At 54.6% G+C, this 18,473-nt stretch overlaps 1 protein-coding gene across 2 annotated transcripts in view; it reads left to right on the top strand.

Annotated features, from left to right (window-relative positions):
• JCAD (junctional cadherin 5 associated) overlaps nucleotides 1-18,473 on the top strand; it is a 53,298-nt gene that overhangs the window by 16,291 nt on the left and 18,534 nt on the right. For both annotated transcript variants that reach the window (XM_075550359.1, XM_075550360.1), the window contains exon 2: nucleotides 180-480. In XM_075550359.1, the coding sequence (XP_075406474.1) occupies nucleotides 239-480 (242 nt within the window). In that variant the 5' untranslated portion in view covers nucleotides 180-238. The remainder of the gene's footprint in view (nucleotides 1-179; nucleotides 481-18,473) is intronic.

Genomic DNA, 18,473 nt, shown 5'->3' with positions numbered 1-18,473 from the left:
CATCGCCTCTGGTTGGGGGATCCACGCCTCTTCCTCTGTGGGTCACCTGTGCTGTGTCCCTGCGCTGTGGTCTCGGTACAGCGGCTCGCTGGGGGCGTCCACGGGGCAGCGTGGGGGCGGTTCTGGGGAGAAGGGGTGTGGGACCGCCCATGACACAGCTCTGTCTTGCCCCTGTGCAGCGATGGAGCCAACCACCGTGGTGCTGCCCGCCGCTGAGCTCTGAGGGACTGGGGGCATCATGTACAGTGTGGAAGACCTCCTGATCTCTCACGGGTACACACTGTCGCGGAGCCCCGCGCCACCACGGGAGCAGAACCACGAGGGCCACCGGCCCGCAGGGACACGCCACCGAGCCAGCCACAGCCTGCTGAACGGCTATGAGAAGGACCCTGCGGCCTCCGCACCCAGGAAGAGCGCCCCGGGCAGAGGCACGGGCGCCCCGAGGAGCCCCAGGCCGCCCCAGCGAGCTTCAGATGTGGGGTAAGTCCACAGGGTGGGCCCTTGGTGTCCTTTCGATGGGGGCTCTGGGGCAGTAAGGGTGCTCCTTTGGCACCGTCTGTGTGGCTGGGGTCTGGGAAGGAGCGTGGAGATGAGAAGGTTGTTGGTTTTTTTTTTTAAACACACACACATGCACACACCGCCCCCCCACCCCTCCCACCCCGTGTTTGGAACGTTCGAGATCCTGGCCCACAGCAGGCCTCCAGTAAATAGTGGTTGAGGGTCAGTCGAGGAAAAGAGGTAGCATGTGTGGTAAAGTAGAGGCTCTGCAAACACGAGGGGTACTTCCATGAGATGGATCGAACCCAGCAGTCCCCGCAAGTGCCTGAGACGCGCCAGCAATGGTGGCGATGGGGCTACACTTTGGAAGGTTACAGAGCGGGTCATCGTGAGCTAGGGGCCTCACTGCAAACTCCACCGACCCAGGGTCTCATCCTCGCGCTCAGCGCTGTCTTTTAGCCGTCTACTGTGTCCGTGTGGCCTCAGGTAGGTGTCACTTCGAAACCCTGGCCACACTCCTTCTTGGGAGACGTGCACCTGCATCTGTAGTGCACTTGGCTTTTTTTTTTTTCTGAATGTGTTTTGATGTTGTATGGGTAACGGCATTGAAAAGGAGCACATTCCCGATGGCCCCCGCGCTATCAGCGAAGCACTAACCCTTCTTTTCATAGAGCCACACGCTCGCTTCCTTTGGCTTCCAACCCATCTTTCCCTTGGACACTCCCTGGTCCCGAAGTGGGGATCCCAGCTGAATGCAGCTGCCTCTGTGGAGGTTTCCTGTCAAGGAAGAAAGTGTGTGTGTGTGTGTGTGTGTGTGTGTGTGTGTGTGTGTTGAGGGTGGGGTGGGGGGGAGTGGGGGCGGCTGCATTGTTGGTAGCAAGAGAAAAGTCCAAAAAGGCAATTTAGGCAGCTTGCCACCGAGCTAGCTCGGGAGAAGGGCCTCGCCGTGCTCACCAGCGCAGGCTGAGCCTGGAGGGAACCTTCGTCATCACTTCGAAAACCTGTGTTTCTTCTTGAACGGTGTGCCAGGAGCAGGCACGGATTGGGAAGAAGGGCAGGAGCAGGGTGACTAACGGGACCAGGCACGAAGCGAACAAGGAAAGCCAACCCGAGCGGATTCACAGAAGGAAGCGGGCAAGCAAAAAGTACATGCAGATAATGGCGGTTGCCTGCTGTGGTGGTCGTGGTGGTGGGAGTTAGAGGCTGTCGGGTCGGCAGTAGCTCATGCCAACCTGAGGTATGACAGCCTGGTCTCGCACCCCCTTCACCGTCCTTGGCCTGTTTGCGTCCCTGGTTGTAGCTGTTTGGTCAGCCCATCTTATCGCAGGTCTCCCGCATTTTCTCTGCCCTACTTTACCAAACACGATGCCCTTTCCTGAAGACATGTCCAAAGAAAGTGAGTCCAGCAACTGCGATGCTCACTTCTAATGAGCCTTCCGGTTCGAGTTCTTTGAGAAAGGCGAGGCTTTCTACTCCTGTCAAGAGTCACGGTCTCAGAAACTCACAGGGGCAGTTCTGCCTGCCCTATAGGGTCACTGTGAGTAAGCATCGACTCAATGGCAGTAAGTTGAGCAAACTTGAAAGCAAGAGAGAGAGAGAGAGAGAGAGGTCTGCCATTCCCTGGCTAATGTTGAATACAGGATCTGCTGCCAGATCTCCCCCCCAACCCCCAGCTATGGCCTCCCTGCCCTGCCTAGGCAATGACCGCTGTTGGCTGCCATCCAGGACTAGGGACCATCAGGGTGACTGGGAAGGTCATGAGGGCTTCTGTCCCTGCAGTTCTTGGTGTCCCCAAGCCTTGGGCCAATGCCCAGAACCCCACAAGCACGTCTCTGCTTCACCTCCACCCTACTCTCATCCCACCCCACCCCACCCCCGATGCCTGTCCCAGAAGATGGAAGTCATGGTGCTTTGGAAGGTCATAGAGTTGAACGTCAGCGTGACTGAGGTGTAGGCAAGATGGCAGTATCATTACTTTTTAGATGGAGAATCCGAAGGCCAGAGAATGACCTCAAGCCTGGGTATCCAGGCAGCCTGGCGGCTATTGGCCGCTACGGCAATGCTGCCTCATCTCCAACTACTCCCCCCGGCAGGCCTTGTCCAGGAGTGAAGGGGTACAGATGTCTGGAAGGTCCTGCTGTATTTGCTCTGTGCTGGGCTGCCCATCTCACTTGCCACCTTCCACGGCCCGAGGATGCGTGGCTGGCAGTGTAGCTGTGGCCCTTTCCTGCCTGTGGGAGCTGAAAATTACACCCTGTAGTGCCTCACACAACACTGCACTATGTACATGGTTCAATGCGATTTCAGTGGGATGTGATCTTGTCCACAAGCAGAGTGTGTTAGTCTGGATGGACTAGAGAAACAAATCCATGGACACGCATGTGTATAAGAAAGAGATTTATATACAAGAGCAATTGAACATTGAGAAAACATCCCAGCCCAGTTCAGATCAAGTTCATAAGTCCGATAATAGCCCATATTTCCCATATCAGTCTATAAAATCCTCTGCAGACTCATGAAACACATGCAATGACACCAAATTCAGAAGATCACAGGCCAGTGGGTAGAAAGAAAGTCTTTGGATCCAGTGTCATTATAAGCATCTCAGCGCTGGCAGAGGTCTCTCTGTGGCTTCTCCGGCTTCCGAGGTCTGGTTGCATCCATGTGGCTTGTCTTCTGCAATGTCTCCCAGGAATTGGCACAGAGAGAGAGAAGTGTCTTCCACCTCCAAGGAGGAAGTACCAGATTTCCCAGAATTCTCAGGAGAAGGCCATGCCCACACAGAAGTCTCATTGGCGATGTCCAGATTGACACCCTAGACTCCACCCCTACACTGGTGACCCTTAAATTGACACCAGAGTAGGTGACTGCCACACAGAGGTTTGACTCCTTAGGGAACCCTATGGGTCTCCGGCGAGAATGAGCAGCATTTGCTTTTTTCATTTCTCCCTCTGAAAGTTAGCATCACCTGAGCCCCAGTGTTTCTTAATCAAGAGCCAGTGATGGCCAAGAGGTGCATGCCACGACTAACCTAAGCTTAGGGCTTGGAATCAGCCCAGTGCACTGTGGAATAAAGGGCTGGCAGTCTGTGTCCACACAGAGGACAGCCGAGGACAATCTGTAGAGCAGCTCCCTTCCGTAGTACAGGGAGAGCTGGGATTTGGTGATGGCTTTGGTGTCTGTCGGATAGCCAGGAGAATATTTCCAAGCAAAGCAGGCACATAGGCATGGTGCATTGGGGGGGCTTCCCAGCATGAAGGATCCTTGTTTCTTAACTTGTTAAAGACACTGCTTGGACTTACTACATGGAGTGGTTGTGAGAACGTGTGACAGAGAGGACCCCTGGCAGGGGGTGGTGGTTCTGTGATAAAGGTTCTGTCTTCCACCCCATGTCATCATCTGCAGCCACCCCCCGCCCCCTGTCCTTGGAGGCTTGTTTTGTTGCTGGGCGACTTTCTGTGGGACTTCCAGACTAAGACCCACTAAGGAGACAGGCCTGGTGATTCCCACCTGAAAAAGCAGCCTGGGAAAACCCTACTGATCACATGGTCAGGCCCTGTTGTATTTGGGGTCACCTTGAGTGGATAGCCCACCGGAGGGCAGCCTGCCACACAATAAAGAGAGAGTGACACTCGACATGAGGAGGCGTGAACGGGCTAACAGACTTGCCAAAGCACTCAATCCGAGGTGTTCGTGGTGGAGGCAGGTCGAGCCACTTCTCATTGGGCACAGTGTATGCCAGTTAACCAAGCCATTGTTTTCCAGAATTAAGTGTTGGTGTGTTTCTTGGTCCCAATAGCTTAATAAGCCATCAAAGCACAGAAGGGAGTGTTCAGTCCTGGGCGTGTCCCTCCCAGGGCTGTGACAGCTGATGTTCTGCGTCAGCTTGACTAGGCTCCGGCGTCCAGTTGTTGGGTCGAACCCACGTCTGGCTGCTGCTGTGAAGGTGCGGGGTAGCTGTGATGAACACTGACAGCCAGGGGGGAGGGGGGAGGGCTCATCCAATCGGTTGAAGGTCTTAAGAGCAAAAAACGAAGGTTTCCCAGAGAAGGAATTCCGCCCCAAGACTGTAACAAGGACATCCTGCCTGAGTTTCGAGTCTGCCTGACCTAAGGGTTTTGGACTTGCCAGCTCCCATAATCATATGAGCAGCCAGTTCCTTGCCATTGCCCAATTCGGTAAAGGAAATCTCTTGCTCTCTCATTATCTTCTACCTCTTTCAGTCTCTGTCTCTGTGTGTGTCTCTCTCTGTGTATGTGTGGTGCCCTGGTGGCATGATTGAGAAGCACTGGGTTGCTAACCAAATGGTCAGTGGTTTGAGGCCCCTCCCCCGCCCCAGTGACTCTGGAATCCACAAGAACTGGTGATCTACCTGCCTCTTTTAGAATCACAGTCTAGGAAGCCTGCTGAGGCAGCTCTACTCTGTTCTGTAAGGCAGCCATGAGTCTGAATTTGATTGACAGCACACACCAACAACTGTTGAGGGGACTTAAGAAGTTTCTTGGGGAAGGGGGAACAGGGAGGGAAGGGGAGGGGAAAAAAAGAATGAGCTGATTCCAGGAACCCAAGCGGAAAGCGAATTTTGAGAATGATGAGGGCAACGAATGTATAAGTGTGCTTTACATAATTGATGTATGTATGGATTGTGATAAGAGTTCTATGAGCCCCAATAAAATGATTTAAATTAAAAAATAAGAAGTTTCTTGGAAAAACCCCCCATTATCTTTTAATTCCATTTCCCCACATGTTTTTTAAAGCCCCTTGTGTGTCTTGTCTGTTTGTATGGATGTGGTATTTTTCTTCCTGGTTATCTAGAGAACTCCTTCATGGGGTCTTCCAGGACCCCCATGGCCTGCACATTCAAACCCCAGTGTGTTGGTGGCCCTAGCCTCAGGGCCAGCTCTCCTGCTGGGCCCTTCCTGGATGTAGCCTGCAGGCCACACAGCACTAGGGGTGCCTTTGCCTTCTGTCCCCCTGCCTGAAGCCCCAGCCTCCCCTGATAGGCCTCCATCCACCAGCTTCTCCAGGTTCCTTTAATTGGACTGAAGCCGCCACTCCTCAGCATTCCCCAGGTCCCAGGACTGTCAGCTTCCTGAAGGCTGGCGCCATAACTAATTCATTTTGGACATTGCTAATTCCTAAAATAGACCATTCCATTTAACAGATGTCCAGCTGGTACCAAACTAAACCCAGTAGCTCAAGCCTACCACTCATAAGCAGGGGTGGTAGCATCAGTCTGCCAGGCCAGGATCCGGTGCGGAGCGGTGAAGCTTCTGCCAGGGAGAAGGCCTGCGGGAGCGAGTTGGGGGAGGCTCCACTCAGAAGCAGGGCCACCGGCTTCCTGCGTTCGTTCTTGTCAGCCTCCATACTCCCGACCTTCCCCCCTCACTGCTGGGGAGGAACTGGGACAGGCGGAGACACCGCAGAACTCTAAGCAGGATGAAGAGTACCTGGGGCTCTTCCTCTCTAGAGCCTTTGGGTGCTAGTGGCTGGAACCCACCTGGACACAAAGGCCCCAGTGGGGAAGCTCATGGAACCTTCGTCGGTAAGAAAAGCAGGCAGCTGGCCCGGGTGGGACTGTGGAAGGTGGGCGTCAAGAAGACTCCACCCCTTGATGTCTCTCTCGGTCACGGTTGCTGTGCTGGCCCTTGTCTCTGTATCTCTGCCCGTCTGCACCCTCCTCTGCAGAGCGGCCTCTTCTCACTGGCCAATGGTGACTGAGTGTGATGATGTTCTTGCTGAGCCCCCTGGGGCATACTGTCCACAGATCTCTGCTGCGTCGATGTTTCCAAGAGGGTTGGGGGCGGTCAGCCCTACACACTGCCGGTGGCCAGATGGGGAAGGAAGCAGGCAGGGCCAGATGTCACCAGAGGCAGCAGGGGGACCGTTACTGGCCAGGGCTGACCAGGAACCAGTTCTCATCTGGCTCACAGAGCATTCATCCACAACTCCAACCAAACCAAGTCCACTGCCATCAAGTGAACTCAGACTCACAGCAGAACCGTCCCACAGGCTGGACAATCATTACGGAAGGAAGCAGACAGCCTCTTTCTCCCGAAGCATGGCTGTCTGTGGGGCTCAAACTACTGACTTTGTGGATAGTGGCCAGGTGCTATGACCAGTGTATCACCGGGTTCTTCCTGTGACTTTAAAGACGGCTTACCTCACGTTTTAAGTCCTTTACGCCACCGAGCACCTGTGTAGATGCAGAGCCTCTCCTGAGTGGACTCGGGAGCAGATGGCGATGATGAGACACCGGGGGTTCTGTCCAGCTAGGAAGCCTGGTCTATGTCTTGATTTTGGGCTTTATTCCACACATCCCCCCACCCTGCGTGGCAGCTTCTCATGTGCTCCCTTTCACAACAGTTGCTTTCACTAGGTGTATTTGAAGGTGCCACCCCTGGTCGCCTCTGGCAACATGCAAGAGGATGTTTCCAACTTCCAAGTGTATCGAGTTTTGAGTGTATCTATGTATGCACCGACTGTCCAGTTGCGAGGCTTGATTGCTTAAACACACGTTTTCGTGCATGCATGCACACAGACATGCACACACACAGAGAGTGAAAAAGAGCAAGTGGGCAGAGGGGAAATGCTAGGTGTTAACTGTACCTGGAGGCAGCTGCCTTCATCAAGTGCAGGTCGCTACAGCTGGATAAAGATGAATACTACTGAGCTTCCGTGAAAATGTGTAAAAGCCTGTAATCAGGCATTCGGGGCTTCCTTAAGGTGTTTCCTCTGGAATTTTGTGATCAGAGGAAGCTGTGAACTAACGTTACGTAGCAGTGGCTGGACTCGGCCTGGCGTACCAATGCCACACGGGAGTCTGCTCTGCCCTGCTCTGCTCGGCCGCAGGAATGGTGGTCCCAATGTTTGTCAGCTAACCACGGGAATGACTGGTGGTTATCTGCTGTCATCAGTGGCAGCTGTGGCTAATTAGAGACTTAGAGATGGCAAAGAGCCTCTGATGTTGTCGGCTGGGGCCCTCCTTGGGGGCGGCTCCTGTTTGATCCATGAACGTCCCCTCTGGACCGGGCTCCTAGCTGGGCCAGCAGTGACATCTCAGATGTCGTTCGCTGTGCCCACCCAGGTCCCCCCGAAGAGGAACCCTTCAAATGCCGCGTGCGGTCCTGTGCCTCTCTGCCCCTTTAGGAAAGGATGGGCTCCCAAACAGTCCGTGTGCCTCAGCTGTTTGTTTCACCCAGCAGTTACTTTCCTGTTTATTCTGCCGTTCTTGGCCACTGGGTCCGTCCGACCCACGACGCCCCTCTGTGTCTCTGGCCTTTGTCGGGGCTGAGGTTCTGGAGTTAGATCGCCAGGCCTTTCTTCTGAGGACCCCCCACCCCCACCCCGAAAGGATTCCAGTTGCCAGCCTTCCTGTGAGCAGCAGAATAGGTTCGTTGGAACCCCTCAGAGATCCCAATAACAAAGGGGTGTGTGTGTGTGTCTTTTTTGGGTTTGGTTTTTGTGGTTTTACCCCACTGTCGCTAGCCTGAATTGTATGATACAACCAACTCACACATATCTACGTAACTTAACGCCCAGACAAGGTCTGTGACTTGTCAGAAGCTCCCTCTGTGAGGTAGTGAGAGGCAGCCGGCTCCCTGGACACAGGCCCAGGCCACCACGTGGCGGCTGTGCTTCAGAAACCCTCCCCCTCCCCCCCGTGGCCAGTCTCTCTGTGGACGGCTCCTTCTCATTTGAACCATTTGCTGCCAACTCAGTCCAACTGGTGGCCATCCCAGGTATGCCCGTGGGTATGGGGGAAATAGTTCACCAGGCTTTCTTCAAGATGCCTTTCGGTGGAATTAAGCCTGCTGCCTGTGGTTAGTGGTGAGCATGCTAACTGTACCACTCGTGGTCTTTTTAAAAAGTTATTCTAATACATCATTTTATTGGGGCTCTCACAGCTCTTATCACAATCCTAACATCCATTGGGTCAAACACATTTGGACATATGTGGCCAGCGTCCTTTTCAAAACATTTTCTTTCTACTTGAGCCCTTGATATCAGCTCCTCGTTTTCCCCCCCTATCCTACCCTCCCACCCTCATGAACCTTTGTTACAGGATAAATTATTATTATTTTCATATCTTACACCATCTGCTGTCTCCCTTCACCCATGTTTCTGTTGCTCATCACCCAGAGGTGTGTGTGTGTATGTTATACGTCGATCAATGTGGTTGTTTCCCCCTTTCTCCCTGCACCTTCCCCTTACCCTCATGGTAAGGATACTCCCATTACTGTTCCCCAGGGGTTTATCTGTCCTGAATTCCGTGTGTCAAGAGAGCTCTTAATTGTCCCAGTGTACATGCTCTGATCTAGTCGATTTGTAAGGTAGAGCTGGGGTCATGATAGTGGGGGGGGGGAGAAAGCATAAACGAACTAGAGGAAAGCTGTATGTGTTCTATGGTTTGTTGGTGCCGCACTGCACCCCACCCAGGGACTCATAAGAGTTGTGCTGCTTGGAGCCCTTCACAGAGAAAGGTGGAGTTTGGTGGCCCAGTGGGCCAATCATGGAGCTGCTCACTTCAAGGTCGGTCCTTAAAACTGGCCAGCTGCTCTGAGGAGAAAGATGAGGTTGTCTGTTCCCGTAGAGATTTAATCTCAGAAACCCTGAGTAGGAGTTTTACTCAGTCCTACAGGGTCACCAGGTATAGAGCCTGGTGGTGTAGTGGTTAAGAATTGGGCTTGTGGTTGGCAGCTCAAAACCACCTGCAGCTCCCTGAAAGAAAGATTCAGTTTTCTACTCCTGTAAACAGGTCCTGTCTCTGAAACCCACGGGGGGTGGCCGGGGGGGGTGTGTGGTGGAGGGTCACAGTGAGGTGTGAGTTTCATAGGGTCCCCGTAGAGGGGGTCATAGTAGCACTGTGGTTACCCACGAGGCTAACTGCAAGGTCAGCAGGTTAAAACTACCAGGCGATCCTCATGAGACAGAGAAAGAGGAGGCTTTCTACTCCCGTAAAGAGCTCTTGTCCCAGAAACTCAACGGGGGCAGTTCTACCCTGTTCTGTAGGGTCGCTTGGCATCAGAATCAACTCAACCAATGGCATCAGGTTTTGTGTCTCACGGAGGGAAGAATGTGTGTCTTGGGCTGGCGAACACGCGGGAAGATGAGACCTCCAGCTTCCTGCTCCGTCACCCAGTGACCTCTTCGGAGCCTCATGGTTCTCTCTTGACAAGCACGTAACCTTCCAGGAGTGTCTGTTCTGGTCCTGTCTCCTGCACATGCTTCTTCCAGTGTTGTTTGACCAATGCCAGTTCCCCCAAACAAGAGCAGGCTGACCCCTGTCGCCGTGATTCTCTAGACGCCCAGGGCAGGAAGTACAAGGAGTCCGAAGTCAGCTTGGGGACGTCAGCGGCAGCCCAGCCAGGAACATCATCTCTCTTGGCAGCCCCGGCCCCACCCGGGGAGAGGGGCTCTTACGCACTCTCTTCTTTGATGTGCGAGGGCATCCCCAGGTGAGAGGCGCCGGGTGGGGCCTTGAGGGGCCTAGGAAAGACCTGCGTGGGTTTGGGGGCTCAGTCGCCTCGCTTCAGAAGAGGGTGTTCCCTCCGGACCCTTGATGATGCCCCGCCAGCCTAGGCTGTAGCCTGTGTGGTGCATGGGTGCACACTAGCTCTGTGACCTCGGGGCCATTCCTTAGCTCTCCTGGAGCGTGCGTTCTCATCGGTGGGATGCGGTGACAGGGGGACGCCTCAGACATCCACCCCGCATGCCTCTAGGCTGACCTGCCCGGGAACAGTGAGCGCTCGACGGAGTGAGGTGCGGTGGGGGAGCCCGTCGCGAGGTAGGAGAGGAAGTGAGAAAGACGTGGGCTGAGATTTCATTTATTGGCTTTCCTGTCAGTGGTGGCATTGTCTGTACTGCACCCGGGACACCCTTTCACCTGATCCATCCTTACAACTAACAAAACAAAACCCCCCAAAGTCCTGGAACCACCTGCCCTCACCCACTTGACAGGAGAAGATGGACCAGAGCTCCGCTCTTCCTGCTCTGCTCCCCAATAAACTGTCAGTTTGCCCCATGCCGTCATTATGGACACGGGTGCAGCCTATCCATAGAGACCAATCATGCACCGGGAGTGGCCTCCGTGTTCCGACAGCCCTATCATTACTTCCTGTTGTTTTCGAGCCCTCTTGATTACAACTCTTAGGGGAGCGGCATTTCGGATCTAAAATAATCAGCAGGGAATGTTGACACCCCATTCTTCTCCTCTGTTCCCTTGGGGCTCCCCACACCCCGAGCACTGGGGGATGAGAGGCACAAGACCTTCCACATAACCTCCCACACGGATCCCGGATCCCGGGATGGTGTTGCCAACGGTCTGCAGGCTCGGCTGTTAACCCAAACACTGCAAGTTTGAGGCCACCCAGAGGTGCCTCAGCAGAAGGGCCTGGTGGTCCGCTCCCCAGAAACCAGCCTTTGAAAACCCTGTGGTTTTCAGGCAGGATCGCCATCCTCTTAATACCGGTGGGGAAAAACCAGGAATGAGACGCCGAGTCGAAGCTGGAAAGCTGTGGTGCTGGTGAGTAAACCGAGGCAGACTGGCCCCCGGGCAGACAGGCACACAAATTCCCAGAACAGCTCAACCACACTGCTTCCTGCTGGCTGGGGCGAGAAGCATGGTCCACTAGGCGGCCCCTTGTTGCTGGGTGCTGGTGAGTCCAGTCCAGCTCACCGCCAGCTTATAGGTCGGGCAGAAATACCCGCTAGGTTTCCCAGGCTGGGTTCCGCAGGAGCAGATCACCAGGTCTTTATTCCGAGGGGGCGGGCCAGTGGCATTCTATTTGACTGAACCCCACTGCTGTTGGCTCCCCCAGACAGGGCCCCAGGCACCATCTTTTCACCCCACGCTTTGTCCCTGTGACAGAAGCTAGGCCACCAGCGTGTGCTTGGGAGCCTGCACTAAGTGAACCAGGTGAGAAGGTCCTGCACTGGGAAGGAGAGAAGGGCATCTGCCTCTGCTTCTCCTGGGGTGACCCGGGGAGGGAGCTCCTTCTCTGCTGCTTCTCCCGGCCCCTCCCTGGGGAAGACACTACCTGAAGGGGTGGCTTCCCTGGTGGCAGCTCTAAGGAAGAACCTCCTCCACAGTGGTGGTGACGGTGCGCTGCCCGATCTCTCCCGAAGATGCATGTGTGTCTCTCGGGGGTCCTTGTGTGGGTAGAGGACTTGCACACGCCCCTTTGGGCAACCGGCTGCTGAGTGAGCATGACTCTGGGGTGACTTCTCACCTTCAGATGTGAGGTCATCGATGTGGCCTTGACACTGTGATCAGTCACATGGGTTTTAAGGCACGCGCCTCTACTTCCCACATGTTACTTACAGTTAGCCCACCTGGGGCGGCGAACTAGAAGGGGGGAGGTGTGAGTCTGCCCACCGCCCCTGCTGAAGAAAGGCCTGGCGATCTGCTTCTGAACACGCAGCCCCTGGGAACCGGAAGGTGCACAGCCCCACTGTCAGCACGCGTGGGTGCTTATGGCAGTGCCCGGCAACCGGCGGTGCTGGTTGACACATGGGCTTGACTCCAGAGACTGGGGGCTTGTGCTCCTAGGTGTCGCGGTCAGAAGGAGAGGACACCATCCTCCCCCAGAGCTGTGAGCACCTTCCACGGAGGACGGCAGGTCGGTTCACGGGGCCCATGGCCCGGCCCTGCGTGGTTCTCCACCAAGCATCATCGCCTGCCCTCCCCGCTGCCCTGTCTTCCTCTTTCCGCAGTGTCGCTGCCTCTCCTCCTGGTGGGGTCTCTTTGCCCCCTCCCACCTTATCTCTGTTCCCTTCCTTTTTAAAAATCATTTTATGGGGGCTCATACAACTCTATCTATTTATCTATCTACCTATTTATTAAAATCATTTTATTAGGGCTCATACAACTCTTATCACAATCCATACATACATCAATTGAGTAAAGCACCCTTATACATTCATTGCCCTTATCATTGTCAAAATTTGCCTTCCATTTGGGTTCCTGGAATCAGCTCATTTTCATTTTTCCCTTCCCCCTCCCTCCCTGCTTCCCCTCCCTCATGAACCCTTAATAATTTATTAATTATTATTTTATCTTATCTTACACTGCCCAGCGTCTCCCTTCACCCACTTTCCTGTTGCCCATCCCGCAGAGAGGAGGTTATATGTAGCTCTCCGAGATCGGTTTTCCCTTTCTACCCCCACTTCCTTCCCAATATTACCACTCTCACCGTTGGTCCTGAGGGGTTCATCTGCCCTAGATTCCCTGTGTTTCCAGATCCCAACTGTACCACTGTGCATCCTCTGGTCTAACCAGGTTTGCAAGGTAGAATTGGGATCATGATAGTTGGGGGTAAGTTGTGAGTTTCATTATTGCTACACTGAACCCTGAGTGACTCATCTCCTCCCCACTACCCCTCTGCAAGGGACTCCAGTTGTCTACAGATGGGCATTGGGTCCCCCTCATGCGCTTCCCTCTTTCACGATGCACTCCCCTCTGGTCCCTTCTAATGGTCTACCTCCATGGCGGCAGTGGTGGTGGCAGCAATGGTTGTCATGCCTCACAGCCTCAGACCCTCGTGAGCCACAGGGTTTATAAGGCTGGTTTTCTCCCTAAACAGACCGCCATCTGGAGCCTCTGAGGAGACCTGTCTGGTATCAGAGTTACATGTCACCCTCCAGAGGTGGGTGGGCTGCATGAGGCTCCCTGGCTAGGAACTGCTCCCGGGTCTCCACAAGGAAGGGGAGAAACCCTGCCCCCAGACAGTCCCTTCTCCATGGATGGTTTCCCAGGCCCCGGTTTTGTTGAACGAGGATTTTCACCACAGCCTGTAAACCGGGTCAGCGTGCCAAGAGCACCAGCAGCGAATGTACAGATTTGTAACAAGCATGCATTACCCCAGGCCACATCGCGTGCAGCAGGCCTCTTGTGGGGAGGCCCTGGCCGTGCTCTGTGGACAGGAGAGGACTTTACGAGACCTTGTAAAACGAAGCCCATTAAAGACCGGTCCGCACACTGCTGGCAACCACAGTAGCGCAACTCTTGCCTATTAGTAGACCTCGGCCTTTCAAGACGTTATAGTACTGGGGCGTTCCCTGCTGTGAGAGGCCTCCCGGAGACGGGGAGGTGGTGGTCCTCAGTCACCTCAGCCCAGTTCTACAGGGCCCCCACCAAGGCCAAGGTTTTTCACACACAGGCACCACAGATAGCAGGTGCTCCCCCCAGAGGAGTCCCACTCAGCTCACTCTGTGCACATTGCTAACCTGGGTGCTTGTGAATCGTTTTCTTGTTCCCTGGGAGCCCGTGTCTGCATGGAGCATCATTTACAAGTTCCGATGATTAATTGTGCTTCCTCTTCCAGACCCCTTATTAAGTGTATGATATTTTAAAAATAGCAAAGTGGGTGGGATTCTACCCTAACAGTCTACTGGGACTTTCTTTCGGCTGAATCTCCACTGGTGGCCATTCACGGGCCTTCTCTTGAGATGGTGGATGGCAGGCCCCCAGGGCTGTGTCCCCGCAGCCCGGCCAGGCCTCTGTTTCTGAGTCCCACCTCTGCCGAGGAGGTGATGGCGTGCTAGCTTGGTTGGGAGGAGGCTTTGTGCATAGAGATGCCCAGCCTTTGATGGTGACCCCCTGCTGGCGCAGTGGGTTCAGCAGTGGTCAGAGAGCCGGCGCGTCTGGTTTGGGGTTTGGACCCATCGAAGCTCTCGGAGCAGCTTGACCTTTCTGGGCTGGCGTTCTCCTCACCTGACAGCGACACTCTCGCCTTCCCCTCTCGGCTCCGTATTTTCCCATTGCCTGCTCGCTGTCCCGTGTGCTCGTTAACACCCGGCCAAGGCCAAGGGGGTTCCAGGGGGCGGCTACCGAGTACACCAAGCTGTGGGCAGGCAGCACAAACATCCCTGGGAACGAGGACAGTCCCTCCACAAAAACAGAAGACGCTCTGGAGAGATGATGCCCACCCAGCGGCGCAGTGCGAGGCCAGAAAGCGGGGAGGTGTGAGCGTGCCCTGAGATGCCTCAGCAGAAAGGACCGACTGGCGATCTGGAGCATTGCTGTACTCTGACACAGAGCGACCATCCCTGTCGGCGCTATCAAAGAGGTGCCCCAAGCACAAAGCCACACGGACAGCCTTGTACCCCCTCTGTATCCAAACCACCTGTCTGTCTGTCTGAGTGAGGAAGCTCGGCCCATCTGGAAGCAGGAGCAGCCCCTGAAGGGCACAGACTCGGGGAAGGGCAGTGAGTGCCCAGCCATGACTCCGGAAGGTGAATCCCAGGCGTGCAGACCATTGGGAACCACAGTGCTCACCAGACTCCCCCTGCAGGGCACCAGACAACCTCAGCAGGGCACCCCAGTGTCCAGCGGGGCCTCCAGACGGTCATACAACTGACAAGGCTCTTTGAACCAGGCCAGGCTCCGGAAGCTCTCCATGGAGGAGTGAGCAGGGTCACGCAGTCTCAACAATCAATGGCATGTGTCACTCCGGAGCCCCCAGTCCAGTCGTCCACTCAGGCAGCAGCACCCCTCCATTGAGTTCGGTATTAAGCCACGTGTCCCTCTGCTGCCCACTCCGGGCACCATATTAGGCGGCTCTGCCTGGCGGTTAATCGGGGCCTCAAAGGCTCAGATCTAGCAGCATCCTAGCTGCGCTTCTCAACCTGTGGGTCACGACCCCTTGGGGGGGGCGTCAAACGATCCTTTCACAGGGGTCTCCTGATTCATAACAGTAGCAAAATGACAGTGATGAAGTAGCAATGAAAATAATTTTGTGGCTGGGGGTGGGTCACCACCACACGAGGAACTGTATGAAAGGGTCGCCGCATGAGGAAGTTTACATAGCACGAGACGTCAGTGCGGGCATCGCCACTCAGCATGACGCCTGGTCTCTCACAGAAAGAAGCCTTTGTATCTCTTCAGCAGTCACATGGCAAAGCTCCTCCCGCTCACTGTTGGCTTTTCTGCGTCCTGTGAGCAGACTCGCTCCTCTTCCTGCAGCCCGCGCTGCTCCCACACGCTCATCTCCCAAATACTTCCCAAACTGTTTTCATCAGCGATTTCCCCGGTGTCAGTCCCTCTCCTGGGACCAGGCAGGGAGCGGACGGCTCGCAAGTGTGCCTTCAGTCTTGCCTTGATAAAAGACCGTGCTTGTCTCTTCGAGCTTGTCAGCACCACTTCTTGAGGCTACCGCATTCCACGTTGCTCTCCTTATCTTTTCCCACCGAGTCATCGTGTACTCAGCATGTTTTTGTGAAATAGTCCCTTTGTTGACATTAAAATTAAAAATTAAAAACTCACCTTCTTTCCTCAAGGGCATTTGGCCATAGTCTTGGCTCCGGGCCCACCTCGGCTCGCTTGGGGAAGCCCGTAGATCCACACCGTCACACTCGGGAACTGGTCTGGAGTAGATATGCACTGTAACAACAGACCCGTGGAATCCCCCTGATGGCGTAGCGGTTAAGGGCTTGATAGGCCAGTGGTTCAAATCCACCCAGCGACTCCTGGGAGAGAGACCTGCCAATCGGTGTCCTGAAAGACTGCAGTCTAGGGAAGCCTATGGACAGTTCTGCTCTGTGTCCTGGGGCCCGTGTTTGTCTGTCAGAGCCTTACTCCTGCTAGGGGTGGTCGTTACATGATTTCATATCAACTTGAAGCTAGGAAAGCATAGGGGTGGTGTTCAACCTGTCAATCAGGTCACAGCCTGAGGGTGCCTCCTTGTGGGTGTGACCTTCCCCCTCTCCCTGCTTCACCTTCCTGCTAGCAAGCCACTGAAGACCCGTGCCAGCCCTGTGATGCTCCCACCGCCATTGGATCCACAAGACTTGTCACCCACCGGCCTGTGATCATCCTGCATTTTGCATCCTTGTTTGTGGCTGTGTGAGTTTGTGGACTAGTATCGGACTTATGGACTTACTCTGGACTAGGCTGGTTATCCCCCTGATGTATAACTACATTTTGATATAGAGCTCTCTCTTACACATATGAGTGTCTGTGGATTTGTTTCTCTGGTCAGCCGGGCCTAACCCCCTAGGTACAAAACAAAAGACTGCTTGGTCTGTTTCTCTGTCACTGGCTATATTGTTTCCTAGATGCCTTGCATGTTCCCAGCTGACGACTGTTTTCACTAAGTTGCTATTCGAGTGTCTTGCATAACAGAAGAAGAAAATTAGCCAATTCAGACTGCTTGGCCTTTTCCATGTAGTGTCAATGGCAGTTTTGACAAATACGAGGTAATTGTGCTGCATTTGAGGGAGGGGAACAGGATTCAGTCCCCTGAAACCTGACCACACTCCTTCTCTGGGAGAGGAGCTTTTTATAGCCCGCTTGTGTTCTTCTTGTCCTATTTATGTCATTTTTTTTCTGATTACGCACAGAGCACGCACACCGGCAAATATCACTCTGGATTTCAGCCACCTCTCCCAAGATGTTGCATGTTTACCGTGAAACCAATATGCCAATTAGCATTAGTTACCTAATGCTGGTTCTTCCGTAGAGTTGGGGAGTTTAGGGGAAAAAAACGTACAAGACCGTGAGCATGGGGAATGGTGTTTCTTTGCTAATTACAGCGTGAGCAGGCTGAACCCGCCAGCCCTCTCAGCGGGAGAAAGCTGACGCTGTCCACTCCTGTAAAGATGTCCAGGCCGAGAAACCCACGGGAGCAGCTCCACTCTGCCCTGCCTGGTCTCCGTGAGCCAGATCAAGAGGACAGGAATGGACTGGGTTTGGGGTTTGGGTATGCAAAGCCTTCTCACCACCATCAGCTTACTTTTCAGTGATTGATTTTACCTTCCCTTTAGCTGGGTCTGAGGAAACCTGGGCCTACAGTGGGTTCCACGTTCGCTGCTAACCCGCGTCAGCAGTGCGGATCCACCAGCCCCTCTTAAGGAGAAAGATGAGGCTCTCTGCTCCCGCAGAGTTACGATCTCCGAAGCCTATAGAGGCTGGGCTACTTGGTCCTATGGGACCCTTATATGTCAGAATCATCTCGGCATCCGGGGGTGGGTTGGTTGAATTGGGTCTAGGACACCCGTGCATCCCTGGCGGGTGCACCTGGTAAACAGGCTCAGCTGCCGGCCGGAAGGTTGGCGGTTGGCGTCTGCTCAGAGTGGCCTCGGAAGAAAGGCCTGGTGTTCTGCTTGCAGAGCCCCCATCACTGCAAACCGTTCTGCTTGAGCACAGGTAGGGGGTCACCGTGCGTCGGCATTGGCACCATGGCAGCTGGGTAGACACTGGGAACGTTTTATTAACTCATGGTTTTCACGGCTTGCTCTCAGGCTTGGCGGAGACTCTCAGAGTCGGTAGCCAGCAGGTGCTGACCATCTTTAAGTGGTTTGTCTTCAGCACCATTTCTCAGGCTGCTGGTGGGCCGCCCTTGGGGGAGGGACAGTGCTTGCTTCCAGAGCTGCACAAGGGCCAGGTGGCTGGCTCACTGGGGATGGGGGGTGGGGTGGGCGGGCAGTCTGCTCGGCTGTCATAGAGGCAGGGCGAAGACCCCCAAAGTAGCCTTTCCATTCGCAACAGTTGTGAAACAGACCCAAACCTTTTGATTTTGAGGAAAGCCTCCCAGCGTGGCCCATGTGAAGACGCGCCTCAGCGAGCGAGCGTCTGAGCAGCGCATGCAGACGCCCAGGGGCCTCTTGCCAGCTGACGTTCTACTTCACAGGACGATAAATGTTTGCTGCTCCTTCATCTCCCGGCAAAGGTTTGCTTTGAGACGCTCCGCTCCTCGTGGGTGGCAGCAGGCTCTCAGAGGTCTCCTTCACCTTCAAGGGAAAGAAGCAATTCAGTAACAACAAGGCCTCAGGGGCATCTTTGCCTGGGCTCCCGGGAACAGAAACCTTCTGGCCACGTGTTGGGAATGGTGCTCCCCCTGCCCCTCCCCCAGCAGGTGTGCCGTGCCCGGAGGGTCCTAAGAACCTCATGGGCCACAAGCCCCTTGCTGTGCCTGGGCCCCTTCAATCTGCGCTTCTGTAAAGATTTGCAGCCTGGAGCCTGCATAGCTGCATAG

Source organism: Tenrec ecaudatus, chromosome 5 (assembly GCF_050624435.1).
Source record: "Tenrec ecaudatus isolate mTenEca1 chromosome 5, mTenEca1.hap1, whole genome shotgun sequence".
NCBI lineage: Eukaryota > Metazoa > Chordata > Mammalia > Afrosoricida > Tenrecidae > Tenrec > Tenrec ecaudatus.
This window is presented reverse-complemented; position numbering and strand designations above follow the sequence as displayed.